Below are 19,547 nucleotides of genomic sequence, written 5' to 3' on the forward strand. Positions count from 1 at the left end.
AGCTGCCGTAGGGGATGGGTAAGTAGGTTAGCTCCCGGGCGCGGTGGTCGATGCGAAGGAGCTCGCATCCAACGCTCGTCTGCGGCATTGGATGAGTGGTGCGTCCGTCTTCTTCCTGTTGGAGTTGCCATTCGGCTCTGGCAGCGGCGACACAGCCGCGGCGGTCGCGGAGGCAGGAGGCGCAACAGCTTCGACGGCGGCGGTGAGTGGGATGCGGGTGGGTGTGGGGGTTGGAGCGGGAGGAGGGGTGGAAGGAGTAAGGGAGATGGGGAGAGGGGCTTCGGTGTGGGGCGAAGGAGGGGGCGATGAGCCGACAATGGATCCAGGGAGAGAGAGGTCTGGGCGACGCGTCCATCGGGTGGGGCGCACGGGGGAGGGGAGCTTCCAGAGGTGGCAGCGGAGGAGGAGGGCGATGCCAGGTCGGAAGGTGAGGGTAGCTAGGACGACGTCGGGAGGGGGACGTAGAGGCACACGATGAGGCAGAGGAGGACTCGGTGTGCAGGTGGTGCTGGCGATGGCGGGCTGGAGCGAGGGTAGGAGGTCGGGCGGGCGAGCGAGCGGGACCTAGACACGATCGGACGGGTGATGCTTCATGCGGGCGAGAGGGTGAGGAGCATCCGGTCGTTCGACCGGGTAGATGAACGAATTCACAAACTATTTTTTAAGTAGTAGATAGTAGAGATGAGAAATAACTTTTATATTGAGATGGTTTATAATGAGAATAAAAAACAAACCAGTATAAAACGAGTATTGAACACTCCAACCAAATCTAACCAACACCGTACTATTCCTGACATTAATATGAGCAGGCAGTAGCGAGATCACGAGGCTACCTCAAGATAACTAACCACAAAGCCATTATATTCCTGCGTCGTCGGAGGAACCAGCTGCCTACACTACGTACTCTAACAGCCGCCTCCACCGCCCCCGCCGCCGCAGCCGCCACCACCGCCGCATCCACCTCCTCCATGCCCGCCACCATGGCTGCCGCTGCACCCACAGACGGCACCACAACCACCACCGTACGCGGCCGCGTAAATGCCCGTCGTGCCAACGACCGTCCCGGACCTCGCGGCACCGCGGCTCGCCGTCGCCGCCGCTGGCCCAGCCTTCGCGGGCGCTGGGGCGGGCTTCTTCGTGGGCGCCAGGGCGGGCTTCTTCCGGGGGCGTTCGTCGTGGCCGCAGATGAAGACGGCGAACGAGACGACCCAGACGGAGACCACGACCATGCAGATCCCAAAGAACCACGACGACCACAGAGCGGACGCCGCGACGCCGGCGCCGGCGCCGGACGCAAGAATTCTCGCCATTACAGGAGCAGAGGACAAGATCTGCTACTGCTGAAAGTTGTGACAGCACGTTGCATGCAACCTCTGTGCCTGTCAGGAACCGACCGTAGATATAAGCTACGAGGGTTAGTCGCCGCTGAGATGCAACGGATCAAATCTTAATCAGGTAGGGCTCTCCACCTTCCTTATCTCAAAAAATACAGATGTTTATCGCGTTGATCACGTCCAGAATTATCCAGAACGGTTCGTTGCTTTCGTTCCTGGGATGATCCTAACTGACTGACCTTGCGGATCCACTCTAATAAAAATTGGTAAACGTTAATACGTACGTATAGCATTGCTCTTCACACTAACACCATGATGCGCCATACCATGTTATCTATGAATTATTTAACAATTTATCACTTTTGTGGAATGAGTGGCAACAATTTTTGCTAGGACCTATGTAGCAGCCTCAGGCCGGAAGTCCTATTCGGAGCAACTAGAAAGAACACACTAGACATAACTACTGAAGAAAACTTCATACTGATTCCCCAAACCCAAGTTAGTGGCTTACAGACATAGACAACAACTTTTTCTGCAAGCAAACACATCACTTAACCGATGCCTCTCTCATTCACTTAACAACAAGCAAACACATAGGTAATGCAACTAAGATCCTGTTTAGCAGGACTCTAGCTTTTAACTTCATCTCAGATCTAGTGTTTAGGTTAATATATAGTGGTTTTGTATATATTTTTAGGCTAGAATGTAAACACTTCTATTGTACCGTAACTTCAACTTTATAAATTTCTAGAACTAGAAATACCTTGCTCTAAACATTTTTAGAGCTAGAGCTCTGCCAAATAGATTCTAAATACAACAAGTAAACACAAGGTGCATCCACATACCCACATGCAAAGACTAATATCAACTAAAGAATGCAAGTAGTAAATGTCTAATTTGTCAGGAACAACAATAAAAAGCGAGAGATTGATTTATCTTACATAAACAACAAATATCGGTTTGAACATTATATAAAAATTATCTTCAAGACAAGCCAACTCAAACAAGTTCACAAGCTAAGACATGGAGATAGCAATTCAGCAGAGTAGAACGAAAACTACTTTAAAAGGCATATAGTTCCAATCTCTCGCTTCTTTTTTTCACCAACGACATCCCAGTCAATTAAAAATCCCAGTCAGTGACACAAGAAGTCGTCAACAATCTTTTTTTCACCAACAACATCAGGATATCTAACCAAGCACGCCGAAGTCAGAATAGTCGGACATTCACCATCCCAGTCAATTAAAAATACCGTGCATGCAAAAAACCTTGTTTCTCCTGGACATCTTAATTTTGATCATTGGCTAGTGATGACCAAATACAAATATGAAACAGTAAATAGCGCATTACCGTAAAATCACCATTGAATGGAACAAGTGCGACAACATTTTGAAATATTTTAGAAGAAACTCTTTTCCTGAATTCACTCCAGACACCTTCAGGATGTACATCACCGAAAGGCTCTTCAACAGTATTAACCAAAATCATGTCACCTAGTAGACGATACATGGTATAATTGTTGTTAGTGCTATAGCAGAGCTGTAAAAAGGCACAATGCAGGATAGGTCAGCAAATGTACATGGATTGACTCACGATTGATCATATTTATTGATGGACTAGGATAACCCAAAGAGTGTGTATCCCCCAAATTGATCCTTGTTGGGAACATCTATAAATGCTGGTGCAACAAGGTCAAGTGATTAGCACTGACAGTCTGATATATGCTAATAAGTACATTAAGTAACATTCACATAAAAATCTGCACATAACAGAGTGGCGCATGGCGAATGTCATAAAAAACCCGAAACAAACTGTATTAAATCATGACAAGATAAACTGAATTTCTGCACAAATGGTACTAATTTTGTCGCAAACGCTCTACGGTGGTGATATTTTCAGAAAGCTCTACGGATCCTAAGAGCCTGGTGCTGCGATTACTGTCTAACAATCTTGAGAAGGGAGGACAACTTCCCGTGTGGTCTCTGCTTTCTAGATAAATTTTTGCTCTACAAGATCACCAATAAAACAATCATCTATGTGGCACAAGTCTTCAATTCTAGCACCGGGAATGCGATAGTAGTTATTAAACTACTGCACACATGAATGTTCAGAAGTTCTCTATCACGAATCTATTATCACCTGGGGTTCGAAGTAACTAATGTCAGATTGCCTAATTAGATGTCCAGCTTGATTCCAGAAACAACACTGATGTAAAACACTCGCAGTTCGATCAGAGGGGAGTTGAAAATGAAAAACCCTTTTGGAGAAGTGCGGTTTGTTTCCTTATATGGAGGGAGTGAATAGCTCAGCATGACGGTTCCACCTGATCTGTAGCCCGCTTAGTTAAACGTTCAGTGTTCGATTCCAAAGGAGGGTTTAGGATTTTTATTTTTTAAAAACCTCGGTTGATGAGCATTTGAAGTTGGATTCTCCTGTGTCCAAAATTTGTATTCTTGAATTTGTTTAGAGTTTGCTGCTTTGAACATCAAATCTTTGGACTTAACCCTCCTATTTTAAAATTTACCGTACTATTTAGTTCCAAAATTCTATTTTCAATAATTTTGATGGATATTAATTTGTACTTGAAACACGAGCCAGGTATAGCAAATCCAGACTGTTGTTTCAACCTGGAAAGTAAAACTACGTACAGGTTGCTGGCCGGTCTCCTGCTGATCCTTAGAATTTTATTGCACTTTAACAGTGTAATAATACACTAGGCTACGGGCATCACATGATGCAGAGAGGTTGGAAGTTTCTTCCATTATCTAGAAAACTATCGAAAATACGGCCGTTAGAGGGCATGAAACTGAAACATTATTTATTCTCTAACAGTAACACCTGATCATGCAACCTCATAACTTACGTGAACTCATAACATTTCTCTTTATCCACTAACAAAAAAAAAGTTATTTCTCTTTATTGTACCGTTGAACTGGAGTTGCTAATCGTGCTCTAGCTGCAGCTGCAAGCCGGCGCCATGGTTGTCCGTGTGGGAGCTCTCGACCTCAAACGGCGAGGCCGCAGATGTGGTTGACGAGGGGCGGGTACACCGGGTTGAAGGGGAAGCTGGAGAAGGCGTCGACGACGCACTTGTTACCGATCTTCTCCAGCACGGAGCAGCACACCTCGCTGACGCGCACCTGGAGCGCGGCCAGCGAGTGGAGGATGTCGTCCACGCAGTTCTCCGACGCCAGGATGGACTTCCAGCAGGCCACCACCGTCGGCGGTACGATGGGTCCCTTGGGGTCGTCGTCGTCGAACCTCGGTCTCTGCTGGAGGCGGCGGTGCGGTGCCGCCTCCGTCGTCGCCGCCAGGGAGCCGAGGACGGCGAGGAGAAGGCACAGTGAAAGGAGGGCGTGGCTAGCGTTAGCCATTGTGGTCTCGAGCTCGGCTTTGTGTGGCTCAATGGTCTCTGTAGTTGTGGTTTCTCGTGGCGATGTGTTGTGCAGTGTGCTCTTGGGAGAGGGCTGGTGTTTTGAGTATTTGTAGTTTGGGAGGGAAAGAAAGGTTACGAATGGATTCAATGGGCAGCTTGGAAACGGGCACTGATGTCAATACGCTGTTGTTTATTTTGTCTGAACGGTGTGCAAGTTATGCATGTTTGTATCGGTTATTTTTCAGTTACTGTAAAGAAAACAATGCAGCATTGATGCATGCGTTTACAGATTAATTTGAGAAGGAACAAACAAATTCATCAAACAAAAAAACCGGTCAACTACTGTTGGTAATTTCCCCTTCCCTGCTTTCTTGTGTCACTGACAGAGTGTAGCTGTTTTAGATAGAGGTGATTGACCTCCTGCTTCATTCTTTCAAGGATAGCATGGATCATCAAGTCTTTCGAATACCGTAATAATCACACGAACATGACAGGTTGAACGCAGCATCGTAAAATCATGTTGATAGCTATAGGCCATAGCACATGGACATCGTGCATATGCAGAGATTACACACCGGATGCAGCACACTGAAGTAGTGGAAAGGGCAGCAAACTTTCTTATTAAAAAAAATCTTACAATCCACTCATACAATCAATAGTTAACTAGTATATTAGCATAAGTACAAAAATGTAATATATCTTCGTGGTTCCTAACTGTTTCTACGATCTAACCCTACCACTAACTTGCTGGCACCTTTACATCAGGAAAGAGATCAGTTAAAAAGAATAAGCGCACTAGACAACTTAAAATACCTAGAGCACAAAGAATCGATCTAACAAATAAAAGAAAGAAAAAATCATACACCACTATTTTCCACTCAGGGATTTATATTGCACTCCCGTAGAAATACTTGAACGAAATTGACATACGTTGACCAGTACTTGCGGTATTTGGGCAATCCAATCTCAAGCCAGGGTTTCAGATTTCCATTGTAGTGGATCACAGACGCCCGCCTGATGTCTTTTTCGTTGACATTTGGGTTGTACCCAAGTCCCAACTGATGCCACGAACGATCAAGAGGGAACGTATGGTTCCAGAAAGTTACAAGGCCAGCAGGGAGGGTACCTAGCTTCCATAATAGCCTGTTTTCATTCTGTAGAAACAAGACAAGTCATGAGTGAAATATACTACAAAATAATATGGCATAAAACACTAAAGAATAGCCAAATCCTACAGAAGTATGCTTGTGTATCAAAATATAGCAACAAGCCTTCTAAGAATCTAAGATATAGTATGCTCAATTCTTGGTGTTGGTGAAGTGTCTGATAGCAAATTCCATAAAATGGCACATTAGATCGTCATTTACAATTTCTGCTCAAGCACTTCAATGCATATTTTAAAATAGCACAGGAATCAGATGCACAATTTCTTCACGACAAGTTCTTCCTAAGCTCATAAATACTCACCAACTTCTGCCAGGTGTGGTAGACCTCAGTGATGTTTTGCTTTCTCCACTCAGACAGATCAAACATGTTCATGCCATAAGCCCAACCGCATGCATGTGGATCAAAGTTCTTGGCAATAAGAGGATTTGAGAAGTTAAGGTACTTATCAAACCTATGGAATGTCTCTCTACAGGTCTCAACAGCACCATTAATATTGCCTTTGAGATCTATCAACCAAAGTGCACTGAGGTCCCGCTGCACTACAGTATCGTCATCTAGAAATAACACCTTGTTAAGCTTTGGGAAGATCTCAGGGAGATAGAACCTCAGATGATTGAGAATTGACAAGTACTTGGGGTTCCGAAACTTGGGATTCTCGTCAGGCCTAGCATGCCCACTTCTGAAGTAGTAATCAATCATAAACCGGGATTCTAGCTGCTTCAGAACAGGACTGTAGCTTGAATTTAACCACGTGAACTCTTCAATGTTCTGAACCTGAATAGCAGTTTTACCCATGGGATTAGCCAGGAACCACATTTTCATTGCAGCATAGTTAAGCCTATCCGTGACAATGTGGAAGACATGGTTTTCAGGTTTCTGCATCAGAGAGTGCATTGAAAGATTAGTCGTGAAGTTAAAATAAAATGCACCAAAATATTCAGGGCAAAAAAAAAAGTAGATTCACACTGCCCATTTAGCAACTTAATATTTGTCAGAAGCCCAGTGGTGTACCTTAGCATGAACAAGAGTGGAGTTAACAACCACTGCAGCAGCCAATACATTGTCTGAAAACAAGGCGTAGTGATAGAGTTTGGGGTCTTCCAGCTTTTCCATATATGGAAAATCCCTATTCTTTGAGTTGGTGGAATAATACTCATTTGTAAGCCGCAGCGTAAGGCAATGGAGACCCTTGGGTAGAGATTTTGCTGCTATTTGTCCTAGATAGTTAGCTAGTCTTTTTTGAGACTGGAGTTGCTGCTCTGTTGAGTGAAGGACTGTACGGAGCCTGTTCACAGCACCTGAACAACTATCATGAATTTTCCCGACCTTCACCAGTGTCTGCTCCATTACACTAATTCTGCTGTGGACACTGTTGAAACAATAGAAAATCAGGTCAAAGATGTTCAGTTGCAATTACAAGTACAGCAATACCAATCATACACCATCACTAGACATGCCAATTAAAACTCTTGGTACAGTGGAAGAGAACGTACTTCTGAGGTAGCTGCCGATCACTGGTCGCATCACCAAGTGCTCGTTGTATATCCCTCATACGTGCACGGAGCTCCCTTGCCAAGCCATGATTGCCTCTAGAAGCAACAAATCCAAGATATGTCTTTGCTCTTGTCAACTGGTCCTTGATGATGCAGATTGTTGCGTCTGGTGATGTGGATTGACCAGCGCTACTATTCGTTGCGCGACGAGCAGCATTACTGTTCCTCGCCCTTGTTTGATACTCCCTGGGGGTAGTAGCATCTCTAGATTGTTCAGATAATCTATGAACAGTGCTTTCCTGGATAATTAGACCTTTAGCCGTTAGATCAAGGCAACAACTTGCCTGAAAGACGGTGACTCGAAGAACAAATAAACACCAGGATTAAATGATTACACAAGCTAAAGCCTACAAATATCACCACGCAATATGATACTCATTCATACGAATAGCAACACATGAGTACAGCTTTCATAAAAGAGTGACAATTTGGCAACCCATGAATAACATGTTATCTACAATGCCCTTGACTTCCAAGGAAACGTAAAGCAATAAATTGATCTTCTACAATAAAATTTACCTCATTAGAAGATGAATTCAGGTTTCCAATAGTGTGCATTGCAGAAATGTTATTCTTTCCTGCTTCACCTGATCCATCCTTGAGCTCCACATCAATTGCATGCGGCAACTCTATCCCAAACCCTTTCCCATTCTGCTCTCCAGCCTCCTTGATATCCCTAGGTTCACCAAATCCATCTGCATTTCCCTCCGTTCTGACAACTTCCTTGATCATGCCATTCTGTCCCAGACGAGCATTGTCATTTCCCGAAATAACCCGTGCATCTTCCTCGTCCGCATTCCGTGAATCAGGCTCCTCCCTCACTACACTAGCATCTGATTTTCCAGATGCATGGCTCCTACTCGCTGCGTCAACCACTTGCCAGTGATCAGTTGCAGATAGCACCCGGTTCTTGTGCTCCCCTAGCCTCTCAATTGTCAAATCTACAAAAGAAATTTACCCAAACTTCTTTCAAAAATCCTGATGCAAGACATTTGCCATCAATGGGCGGTTTGAGCACTATCAATGCGAACACAATCATCTTTAGTTGACCAATTGACCGGTATGAACATAACTTTTTAGAAGATTGACAGTAACAGCAAAATGCAAATCTTACCCCGAAAGATAGGCCCAATCAAACAGGAAACGGGGGCGAAAAAACTCACCTCTGGCCAGAGACACCTCAGATGTAGCCACATGCGGCCACACCAGATTTGACGCGTCCTCCCGATCGAACGCGCCGCTCGCCGCTGCAGGAAAAAAACACCACCACAGAAATTACACCCGTCAAGCACAGATCCTCCCGGCATTGCCGACACCACACGCAACGAACGCCCGCGGAGTGAGGCAAGGGAAGGTAACGCACCGGTGGAGTCCGGGAGCGGCGCGACCGAGACGGGGGAGCCGCCGTAGAGCACGAGAGGCGCGAGCACCGAGGCGAGGAGCAACAGCAGCGCGGCCCCGCGCAACCGCCGGCCCCGCGCCGCCGCCGACATTGCCCTCGCCGGCTCGCCGCCACCGCCGCGTGGGGAGGGAGGAGGGAGAAGGCGGTCGCTTTCCGGTGCGGCCAGGTGCGTGCTTTTTTTTTGGGTGGCGGTGGCCGTTGCAACACCACCTATATGCCTGTTGGATCTCAAAAGCGGTGGAATGAAATCAACTCAACGATAATTATATATTAAATAATATTTTTTGTTTTGATAAGATCTATTATTTTAAAATTCACGCTAGGAAAGGTGAAAGTTATCTAAATAATGATGTAGGAGCAGTTAAGAGCATGACCTCTCGCGGCTAGTTCCAACGTCCGTGCCGTGTCAATTAATTTAGCCTCGTTTTTGTTTTCATCATAGTGGGAATAATGTAACAAATGTTACATCTGGGCGGATGCCCTTCGTCCCATATTTTGTAAGTACTGTTTTTGAGCCTCCATCTTTGATTCTGCTGGGGAGGTGTTAGATCTATTTTTCCTCTATCTTTGGTGTTGAAGTCGTCGTTGTCCCTTCAGCGTGTAAGATGTGCTCTGACGGAGGCTTTAGGTGCTAGTTATTGCAGCTTTCAGCGTTGGTAGCAGGAGTGGAAGAAGAAATGGACCATGGATCCAAATCTTCCGTATTAAACCAGTTTTAGACAGAGAAACACTGTTTATACAGTGAAATGTGCCTTGTTACAGTATTCTACATTAATTAATTATTTACTGTGGATACAGTGGTTGTACTGTAGAATTACTACTGCAGCAGACAATCCGAAGCATTCGTCACGGATCGGACGACTGAAAATTTTCATTGCTGCATATCACTGTAGATCCTCACTGCAGAGGATCCGGATCGATGGACCATGCTTTCGTCGCTCTTTGCTGCTCTGCGCTTGCTCGTCTACGGGAGCAGCGGAGGGCACCGGAGCGGAAGAAGATTATGAGGAGGACTGTCATGTACTCTTCTGTAATTTCTTTTGTTTCTAGGGTGCTAAACGCAATTAGGTGATGTGCTGTGCTGACAATTTAATATAATTCCCCTTCGAAGAAAACAATTCGCAAGTTTGGAGAGATCTGAGAGATAAATCGAAAAAAATATTTGCTTGTGATTGTGTTGCTGCATTCGGCCCCCGCAAGAAAAGAAGGTGGCAAAAATTAAATCCTGTGCTGGCCTCCGCAGCGACCTTTTTTTTTTCAGGTGTACGTGTCCCGTTTCTTGGCGATCTTGACGTGCGGTTGGCTGGTTCTGGTTGGCCCTCACGCGCACCCGAGCACAGCATGAGCATGGCTCTCCGTTCAGGGGAAAGGCAACTCCATAGGCACCTGATTTATAACATCGCTCATATATTTCACCAAAGAGACTTGGTAGCCAGCGGCAGACCTTCCAATAAGATAAGCTGCGATGGTCGTTTCACCTACCGATCAATAACTCAGTGGTGAGTGAACACTGTTCAGCAACTGCGCTAATGCCGACTAAGACTGAGATGAAGTTCGTCATACCTAAAAATATAAGCACGGTCCGCCACTATTTATAGCAATCATACAACTCAAAAAGTCCAAACCTCCCTAATTTCCTCAGTTGAATCCCTCCATTTTTCTTCCAAAATTCCTCAGTTCTTTTGCAGAAATGCTCTAAACCGTATGCTATCGCCATTGCATAATATAATTGTCAGAGAATTGTATATCGCAGCAAGTAAAATTCAGCTGTACAAAACAAAAACAACTCAACTGAAGAAGCAGAAACAAGTACTACATGGAACAAAAAGACAATGCAAGAGAAGGATCATCCCCAAGGGCCATGATTTGTACCCTTTCTGGTCTTTTCACTACTCCATCCCAGTCATCATTATCCCGGGTCCCCGTGCCGCTGCCACGCGCCACGTCAGCGTCACGCGGGTGATGATGAGCAGATGGGGGCGCACCATCGACGCGCGCGAGGGCCGCGGGCTGGCCACGTTCTGCATCGTCACGCGGCGGCTGACGAGGCGGGCCCGGGGCCGCCGGCCTTGAGCGCCGACCGCCAGACGGGGTCCACCTCGCCGTCGGCGGCCGCGGCGAGCCACGCGTCGACGCCCTCGAGGAGCGCGCGCCTGCTGCGCGGCGGCGAGACCAGGCGGTCCCCCGGCACGCCGATGGCCGCGGCGCTGCCGTCCACGAGGGAGCGGAAGAACACGTCCCGCAGCTCCCAGCCCGCGCCGCCCGCCACGCCGAGCCCGCCGCGGCACTTCTGCCACGGGAACTGGAACACCCCCGGCGGCCGCCGCGACGCCTCGCCGACGCCGTCCGCCCCCGCCTCCGCGGCGGCCTCCTCGAAGGGAAAGTCCGGCGCGTCGTCCTCCACCTCGTCCCTCGCGCGCTTCGCTTTGCGCTCCGGCGGCCGATCCATGCACGCGCGTACGGGCACTGCATCAGAAATGGCATGCATGCACGCACGCATGCACGCACTGGGATTAATCACCATCGACTTCAGCCTCTCCGCTCCGGTCTCAAGATCATCAACCACACTTTTCCTTGGATGCAAGGCGTGCATGCTGCATGCAACAGCAAACAAGACTGTACTGTGCAATTTCATACATGGATGCTACGTACCTCAGAGGAGAGGACAGGGACGAGGAAGGAGGGGGCGCTTGCGGCTTCGCGGGGTGGTGTTGTTGAAGGGATGAACGAGAGGAGGGAGAAGGGGCCACCGGGCTGGTGTGGTCGGTGGCATAAGAGAGATCGAGAAAGTGTGACTGGGCGAGCGTTTTGCATGCACGCACGCCACGGGAAGGCTCCTCGCGGCTGACCTAAATGCACTGAACTGAACGGAACGGCAAAAGGAACCTATTGACCATGCATGTACTAATCCAGTGCTAGGATTAGTACGACTCTCGATCTAGAGCTAACATTTGCCAAACAGATTGATGCCACTGCACGAACGAACGAGCGAGCGAGCATGCGTGCTTGTGCCTTGTTCTTGCCCTGGGAGAGCGCTTTCCCCGCCGGGGGTCGGCAGAGACGCGCCCCGGCACCGCATCGCGTGGGTTCGTGCATCGCCAAAGAAGGAACCAAGGAGCAGTCGTGCGCGGGATTGTGCCATCCGGAGACGGAAGTGCACCGGGATCGCATGCCCCGCCGCGGCAGCCGGCAACAACCCGACGAGGGTGCGGGCAGGGCGCCCGTGCCAGCACGTACGTACACGTCAGCAGATTGGGGCCGGGACGCATCGCGTTTGCATGCGCGGCTCCCGTCTCGCTTTCTTTTTCTCCCCTTTGGTCTCCACGACAAAGGCAAGGCAGCCGGCGTGACGGCATCCGCACGGCTGTTTGGTTTTGATCCACATCTGCCCCGCCAAACATTGGACGAGCTAATTATTTAGCGGAGGAATTGGTATTCGCAATTTCGTCCAGTATGGACGAGTTAATTGTTGGCGTCTATCCAAACGACTTCGCGGGATGGATCAACACCAGTTTTTTTACGGGGCAAGCGTCGGCTTCAATCCAAACAGATCTTTTTTTTTTAGTGCACAGGTCTGTTTCTTATCTGATCTTATCAGAACGTTCTAATGTCTGGTCCAGTCCACCCCGACCCAGTGATCGAATTATTCAAATCCAGAATGGTTTGGTTGAGTTGTGTCTGTCAAATAGACGTGTACGGAAGCGAAGCGACCACCTCATGCAGAGCGACATGCATATGGTTGGCACCTGGTATTACTCGGTAGGACGCAACATAGTGTGCACGCCATCCCCCTGCGCTCAGCGAAAGAATGTTGATCCGAGGCAGTAGCAGGTGTGCCCATTCAGCATGTGAATTAGCGTTCTGCCGTGACGAACTGACGACGATAGAGTTCGCCAGTGACGCCACTTCGTCATGACTATAATTCTCGGATCTGTTCATAACAAACAGAAGGGCAAAAACACACGAAAAATAAGAGTTCGTAGCTTGTCTGGACTGCAACTCGAGTTCTCCAAAGATAACTCTGAAGAAAGCTCTGAAAAAATAAAGTAGCTTGCATCTTCCAGTACGAAAAAGGAAAATAAGCAGCTTTGTCTGAACGGCAACTCCGAAAAAGGAATGCCATGGTATCATGCAGCAGCAGCAGCAGCAGCATGATGTAAAGATCATGAAGCAGTACAGCACCCAACTCCTACAACGCACAGAGAAGGAATGTATATTTTCTTATCCTCAAGTTTGACCCTCAAAAGTCACAATATTATGCTATCATCATCAGGGCAGCATCTTTTTATTCAGGTAAAGACTAGTTCTCAGGCTTGTATGTATTTGCCGTGCCATCCGCACGCACGATTCACCGTCCGATGATGATCCATCACACTGGTTATCACACTGGGTTGGGTTGTGGAAAAATTAATCGGTGCATGCGTTCACATGACACAACATCCAACATATGGTGGGTCGCAAGTGCATTGTTGGCCCATTTTCTTTTTCCACTCATCATTGTTGTTTTGATTGATAGCTTCTGGAGAAGCGAATGATGCAAGGAGGTGAGCGGTTTCATTTTGATGCATTGTGTTCTCTCTCTAGTTTCGTCTCTCTCCCCTCATCTTGTCTGTTGTTCAAAGGCGATTCTGCTTACTCACGCTCCGAATCGACTGATTTTTTATGGTTTGATCTAGCAGGGAGCAGAAAACAGAAGCATGAAGGAGGGGTTGTACTGGAAGTGAGCTCATAGATTTGCTCTCTCTTGTTTAGAGACGATTCTGATTTCTAGTGTCCCAAATCAACTGGTTTTTTAGGTTTTGATCCAGCAGAGAGCGGAAAATAGAAACAAGGGAGGGGGTTATATTGGAAGGTGAGTTCATCTGTTTGCTATATGTAATCGATTCTGTTCTCCCTTACCCTAAATCAATCTAGATTCTGTTGGGAATTCTTAGGTGATGCCTAGTGTTATAGATGTAAGGAACGGTGACGTCCTAAGAGGGAGGTTGAATTAGGACACTTAGAAATCTAAATCAAAATTGGCTCTAAAAACTTCACAAGATAAATCTATCTCAATTTCTATTTAAATATATTATAGATTTATCTAGTATGCCTACTCTACCGCTTAAGAGGATTGCAACTTACTCTAGCAAAGTAAATTGCAAGTATGTAAATATGAAAATATAAATAAAGTAGAGAGATAAACTCGGCACAAGAGATTTTTATCTCATGGTATCGATGGCATGAATGTTGCCCCTAGTTTACGTTGGAGCTCCACAAAGGATATGCTCCCGGTCGACATACTCTTCCGGTCATGTCTTTTGAGCTACCAAGTAATCAAGATAAGGTCTCAAGCATGATGAGTCATCAAACCACCAAAGCAAGGTCTCACCATTAGCCTCTCTTCCAGTCACTTGCCGTCGTGATCACTTCGGAGCTTGAGCCACCAGGGCAAGGGTCTCCGCGTCTCTGTACATGGAGTCCAATTTCGATGGTAAGAAGCTCAACCAACGTTGAGGAACTTGGTCCCATCCATTCAGGCGGCGAGAAGCTCGAACGCCCATTCCCCCCATGAGGTCATCGATTTGGGTATTGGTGGGAGCGGTGCTACAGCTTGCCTATAAGGCTGTACTAATTTGTTTCTCTGGTTGTATCAATTTGCTTCGAATTTTGTATTGATGTGTTTTTTCGTTTTGAATGTGCACAAGTGGTGATTTTCATCACCGATGGAGTTCTCTCTCCTTGTGTTTGAGTAGGGCTCAAGACTGGGCGTTCAATTCTGGTCAGGCTCATCCCCAACGACAAGGAGCTTGACCAGGTGTGGAGGAGCTTGTCCCCAACTTGAGGAGTTCGATCTGCTCGATTTTGGGCGATATGGAGTCCAATTTTGATGGTAAGAAGCTGGATCCTAGATTGAGGAGCTTGCTCCCATCCATTCAGGCGGCAAGAAGCTCGAACGCCCCCATGGACGGTGTTAATTTGGGTATTGGGTGGAGCAGCACAACAACTTACCTTTGATGTTGTATTGATTTGCATCTTTGGTTGCACTAATTTGCTTCAAAATTTGCATTGATGTACCTTTTCGTTTTGAATATGCACGACATGTTAATAGATTTTCAGTTTTTTCGAGTTTGTGCCAATGTGCACTTGATGGTACTTGAGCAATCAGACGTTAGTTGCCTTTCCTAATCTGGCTAGTTGACATAATTAGGAAAGCAACTAATTAATCACTTTCGTAATTAGGGGTGTGCGGGCGGAAGGTCATTAGCATGCACGTGCATGCGTTAGCCAGGTCCTTTTGTTCATCACAGGGATTCATATCCTACACCATTTCACAACAATGATACCGGTGGTGGATGGGATTCGGTTGGCTACCGGCTAGATCCGCGCATGGCATTCTTGTAGTGCTCCGGCTGGCTGGATCTGGCCGTCCGAGGCCCGATTCCCGTGCCGCCACCATGGTCTGCTCGTGTGGTGATGTGCTCGGTGGTGGTGCTTGGTGGTGGTGCTCGTGTGGTGGTGTGCTCGGTGGTGCTGTGTCCGTTGCCCCCATGGTGCCACCGACGTGGTATTGAGTGTATTCGCCATGGGGGTTGCTGTCGTGGTACTGTTGTCTGCCATGGTGCCGCTGCCATGGTGCTGCGTGTGTCCGCCATAGGGGTCACCGTCGTGGTGCTGCTGTCCGTTGTGATGCCGTTCCTGTGGTGCTGCTTGTGTGTCCGCCGTGATGTCAGTCATGGTGCTGCTCGTGTGTCCGCTGTGGTGTCCGTCATGATGCTGCTTGGGTGGTGCCATCGTGGTGTTGCTCATGTGTGCGCCACCGTGGTGTTGCTCGTTGCGGTGTGTCGCGGCTGTAGCTGCGGTCGCTGCCGTTGTCTTCTACGAGTGATAATGTTTGAGCTTCAAGACGCTCGGTGCGGCTAGCGCAGCGCGGTTACCCTCACTCCCCTTGTGCCATGGTGGCTCCTCCCCTTACCGGATTTGTCTTCCTTCTCTCTGATCCGGCTCGCGACGAGCCTCATGGCGTGGGGCGACTTATGGGGTGACGTGTGCTCGTGTTGGTTGTGGCATTAGGTGGGGGTTGGGTGCCTCGAGCGAAAGCCTTGCCTAGCGTTTGGCCTAGGGCAACAATGGTGATGCTCCTGGGTGCCGCTTCCTCTTTGGAGGAGTTTGTAGAAGGTGCTCCCCCCTTCCTCGCTGTGGGATCTTTCAGGTGAAAATCATATCCGTGCCTGGACAGGCGATGTCAGCACTTGGGGCATCGTTTTACTCCCTGGAGGCGTTGCTTTGGAGGATCCCATGCCGTGTTCTGGTGGCCGATGTCCTAGTCGCGGTAGGTCCTTACTTCGGTGACGGTTGTGAACACTCCGAGCCTCGAAAGAGGCAAGTTGTCGGCAAGGCTTCTACTCTTTTGGTGCTGCACCGTTCTGTCCACTGGTGTGCTTTTATAGAGTCAAAGCTACTGCATTGAGGCGTCCGACGAGCTTGGCAACAATGAGATATGATGGCTGTGGACAGAGAGACGAGGACATCTAGACAGAGGCTAAGGTCTATTTCTAGAAGTTGGAGCTGCTTCGTCGCAGCGTACAACAATGACCTGTTGGCGGTCTCCGCGTGTGTTTGTTTCCAGGGTGTTGTGCTTTTTGCCTATTGTTTGTCGGTGGCGCTCATGTCGTCGAGTTTTTTTTTTTGGCAAAGTGGTCCTGAATCAATTGATCAGTTGTTAAGGTTTTTGAGTCCAGTTTTCCTTATAAACAGGGCTAACTCTCTTCTTCTATAATAATATCGGCATCACTGGTACTGTCCTTTCAAAAAATATTGCTGATCTCATCCATAGGATTACAAAGGGATGATTGTGATTGTTTGAAGCATCATACCCCTAGAGTGAAAGAGCTGATTTGACCAGAGCACTTGCCCGACATGCTGGTGACTTAACCAGAGCTGTCATCAATCGTAAGTGCCAATGACAACTCAGCTTGGCAAGCTTGACCCTAATAGGCTAAAGCCCTCATAAAAAGCCATGGATGATGGATGTTTCTCAATATAACCTGAAATGCAAAATGTGACATTGTCAGTTGAGGCAATGCATAAGTAGCAAAATCATCCATCATTATGGAATTGTGAACTCTTGTCTACACTGATCATTTTGTCCTTTAGTGGACTGCATCGTTGCATCAGCTGTCTTAAACCTGATCGTGTCATTTTAGCGAACAAATGTCATCTTGCAAGTTGTCTGGTTTATCTCAACACAGCAAAATAGATTTTAGGAAAAATTACCTGAAAGAAAGCCAACCCAAGTGTGTTTCCAATCAGAGAATCAGAGTTCAGAGACTGCACCGCTGGAATGTTGGATGCATTTCCATGTTCCTCACAGGAACCAATAAGCCAGTCAGGTACATATAGACAATAACCTGACTTTTGCAACTTGAAAGAATTCAGTAACTGAATAAAAGAATGAAAATCCATGTCTGCTGGAATCACTTCCAAAAGAATCCTCTTTGTGTGCTGCAGTACACGACTTCCTCAATCAACAAGAATATTTCAGGCAAGAATACATGGGTTCATCATGTAGGCCTCCTCGCTGTAACTGCATGAACCCATGACCCTACAAGCACAATGGATAGCCTGTGTCCTTCTGAACTCACAAATACTCAAGATCATCATAATCACCAGTAATCTCCACAAGAACAAGAACCATTGCTGAAATGGTGGAATCTATTAGTGTCCCTCACAACAATCTCCCTTTCGAAGACATTAGAGACATATTTGAAAGCAGAGTGGCAATCCCCACATATCCTAATATTCTTCATGATCCGAATCATTGCCCCAGCAGGTGTGTTGATCAGTGCAAATGCAAGTGCAATTTTCTCGCTATGGTACTGCAACTTTACCTCCCTCTCTTGTTCATCAACGTGCAGAAGCACATAATCCGTATTAGGGACATATCCTGCTTTCCTAATCTTGATGTTTATCTTATCCCACATCCTGTATATCTCTCCTGCACTCGGATGTGTATCGTCATTCGCCACAAACATGTGCACTGAATTCTCTATCTCAACCCAACTGCAAGCAGGCTCCTTCTTTACACCTGTTGCCTTCATCATCTTCCTCACTCTAGCAGCAGCATCCCATTGCCCTGTGGAAGCATATATGTTATACAACAGCACAGGTGGACCAGTATCATCTGGGTCAAGTTCAAAGACATGATCAGCAGCAAATTGCCCTATTTTAGCATTCTTATGCATTCTGCAAGCCCCAAGCAAGGCTCCCCAAACAGCAGCTGTTGGTTGCATGGGCATTTTAAAGACAAAGATCAGAGCTCCCTTCAGCAAACCGGCTCGGCCAAGAAGATCAACAAATGTAACATAGTGATCAATCTCAGGCTCCACATTGTAGTCCTTCATCATGTCAAAGTAGTGCTTGCCTTCCTTCACCAGGCCTCCATGGCTACAAGCTGTCAAGATGGAAAGGAAGCTGATCTGATTAAGGGGAATGCCACATTTCCTCATCTCCTCAAAATGAGCAACCGCTTCCTTTCCAATTCCATATTGTGCAAATGCAGTGAGCATTGTGTTCCAAGTAACTAGATCCTTCTTATCCATACGATCAAACACCTTTCTTGCATCGACCATGCTCCCAGACTTTGCATACATGTCAAGCATCGTGTTGCCCACGAACGCAGTTAACTTCTGCCCAGACTTAATCATATGAGCATGCACCCACTTCCCTTGCTCAAGAACACCTATACCAGCAATCGCAGAGAACACGCTCGAGTACGTAAAATGTGTCGCCTCAAACCCATTCCTCTGCATCTCTGCAAACGTCATCAACGTTGTTTCTCCATCACCCTTCCTCGCGAACCCAGCAATCAGCACGTTCCAAGAAACCCCATTCTTCGAGTCAAGCCGGTCAAACACCGCAATGGCCATGTCCATCTGCCCACACCGCGCATACATGTCAAGAAGTGCACTGCCAACATAGACATCCTCATCCCAGTTACACTTCACCGAGAGCGCGTGTATTTGTTCCCCGATGCCACGGCCAGCACAGGCACCGGCCGCCTTGAGGAGGCTGGCAAACGTGAACCCGTTGGGCTTAAACCGCGCCCTCAGCATGCCGGGGAGCAGCCCAACTGCCTCGACCGACATGTCGTTCTGCGCGTACCCGGCAATGAGCGAGGTCCAAGAGACCATGTCTCGGTTCAGCATCTCGTCGAACACCCTTCGCGCGTCCGAGACGGCGCCGCACTTGCAGTACAGGTGGATGAGCGAGTTGCAGAGGAAGGCGTCGCCCGCGAGCCGGGAGCCGGCCAGGTGCGCGTGGATCGTCTTTGCATCGTCGAGGCTCCTTGTTTGCGCGCAGGCGGTGATGAGGGAGTGGTAGAGGCGCGGGGTCGGCGCGAGCTCCCCCGCGTCCAGGAGATCGAGAGCGTCGAGGCCGGAGGCGGCGGCGGCCGCCGCGGGGGTGGTGGCGAGGTGGGCGGCCGAGGTGTAGGGCCTGGTGGCTCGGCGACGGAGAAAGTGGTTTAAGAGAAGCTTGTGGTGCTTTCTCATGGCGGTGGCGGCGGTTGGTGTTCGACGTTTTGCCTCCGAGAAGGCGACGCTCACAGCGAACTGGGGCACGTATGGACATGTTGATCAAAGAGGCCCAAGCCCAATCAAGCCTACAAACGGGCCCAAGCCCAATCCAGCACGCAAAATTTCATCAGGCCCGTGCGCCGTCCAAGTGCGATTTTT

At 48.0% G+C, this 19,547-nt stretch overlaps 4 protein-coding genes across 4 annotated transcripts; all 4 read right to left on the reverse strand.

Annotated features, from left to right (window-relative positions):
* Nucleotides 1-4,339: 4,339 nt before the first annotated feature.
* Nucleotides 4,340-4,708, reverse strand: LOC133902380 (uncharacterized). The gene has a single exon (XM_062343964.1). It carries the CDS (start codon nucleotides 4,706-4,708, stop codon nucleotides 4,340-4,342), a length of 369 nt encoding a protein of 122 aa, XP_062199948.1.
* A 599-nt stretch (nucleotides 4,709-5,307) lies between these two features.
* Nucleotides 5,308-9,206, reverse strand: LOC133901178 (probable galacturonosyltransferase 4). Its single transcript, XM_062342456.1, has 7 exons — nucleotides 8,794-9,206; nucleotides 8,594-8,677; nucleotides 7,950-8,371; nucleotides 7,371-7,669; nucleotides 6,889-7,246; nucleotides 6,178-6,753; nucleotides 5,308-5,864 (listed from the first exon to the last, which is right to left on the reverse strand). Exons 1-7 carry the CDS (start codon nucleotides 8,921-8,923, stop codon nucleotides 5,589-5,591), a joined length of 2,145 nt encoding a protein of 714 aa, XP_062198440.1. The 5' UTR covers nucleotides 8,924-9,206; the 3' UTR covers nucleotides 5,308-5,588.
* Nucleotides 9,207-10,525: 1,319 nt separating this feature from the next.
* On the reverse strand, nucleotides 10,526-11,835 carry LOC133902214 (uncharacterized). The gene is made up of 2 exons (XM_062343814.1): nucleotides 11,485-11,835; nucleotides 10,526-11,298 (listed from the first exon to the last, which is right to left on the reverse strand). The coding sequence occupies exon 2, from the start codon at nucleotides 11,279-11,281 to the stop codon at nucleotides 10,862-10,864; it is 420 nt and encodes a 139-aa protein (XP_062199798.1). The 5' UTR covers nucleotides 11,282-11,298; nucleotides 11,485-11,835; the 3' UTR covers nucleotides 10,526-10,861.
* A 4,741-nt stretch (nucleotides 11,836-16,576) lies between these two features.
* LOC133901200 (pentatricopeptide repeat-containing protein At3g24000, mitochondrial) lies at nucleotides 16,577-19,429 on the reverse strand. Its single transcript, XM_062342482.1, has 2 exons — nucleotides 17,089-19,429; nucleotides 16,577-16,859 (listed from the first exon to the last, which is right to left on the reverse strand). Exon 1 carries the CDS (start codon nucleotides 19,362-19,364, stop codon nucleotides 17,478-17,480), a length of 1,887 nt encoding a protein of 628 aa, XP_062198466.1. The 5' UTR covers nucleotides 19,365-19,429; the 3' UTR covers nucleotides 16,577-16,859; nucleotides 17,089-17,477.
* Nucleotides 19,430-19,547: the final 118 nt, after the last annotated feature.

The sequence above is a fragment of the Phragmites australis genome, chromosome 20 (assembly GCF_958298935.1).
Source record: "Phragmites australis chromosome 20, lpPhrAust1.1, whole genome shotgun sequence".
Taxonomy (NCBI): domain Eukaryota; kingdom Viridiplantae; phylum Streptophyta; class Magnoliopsida; order Poales; family Poaceae; genus Phragmites; species Phragmites australis.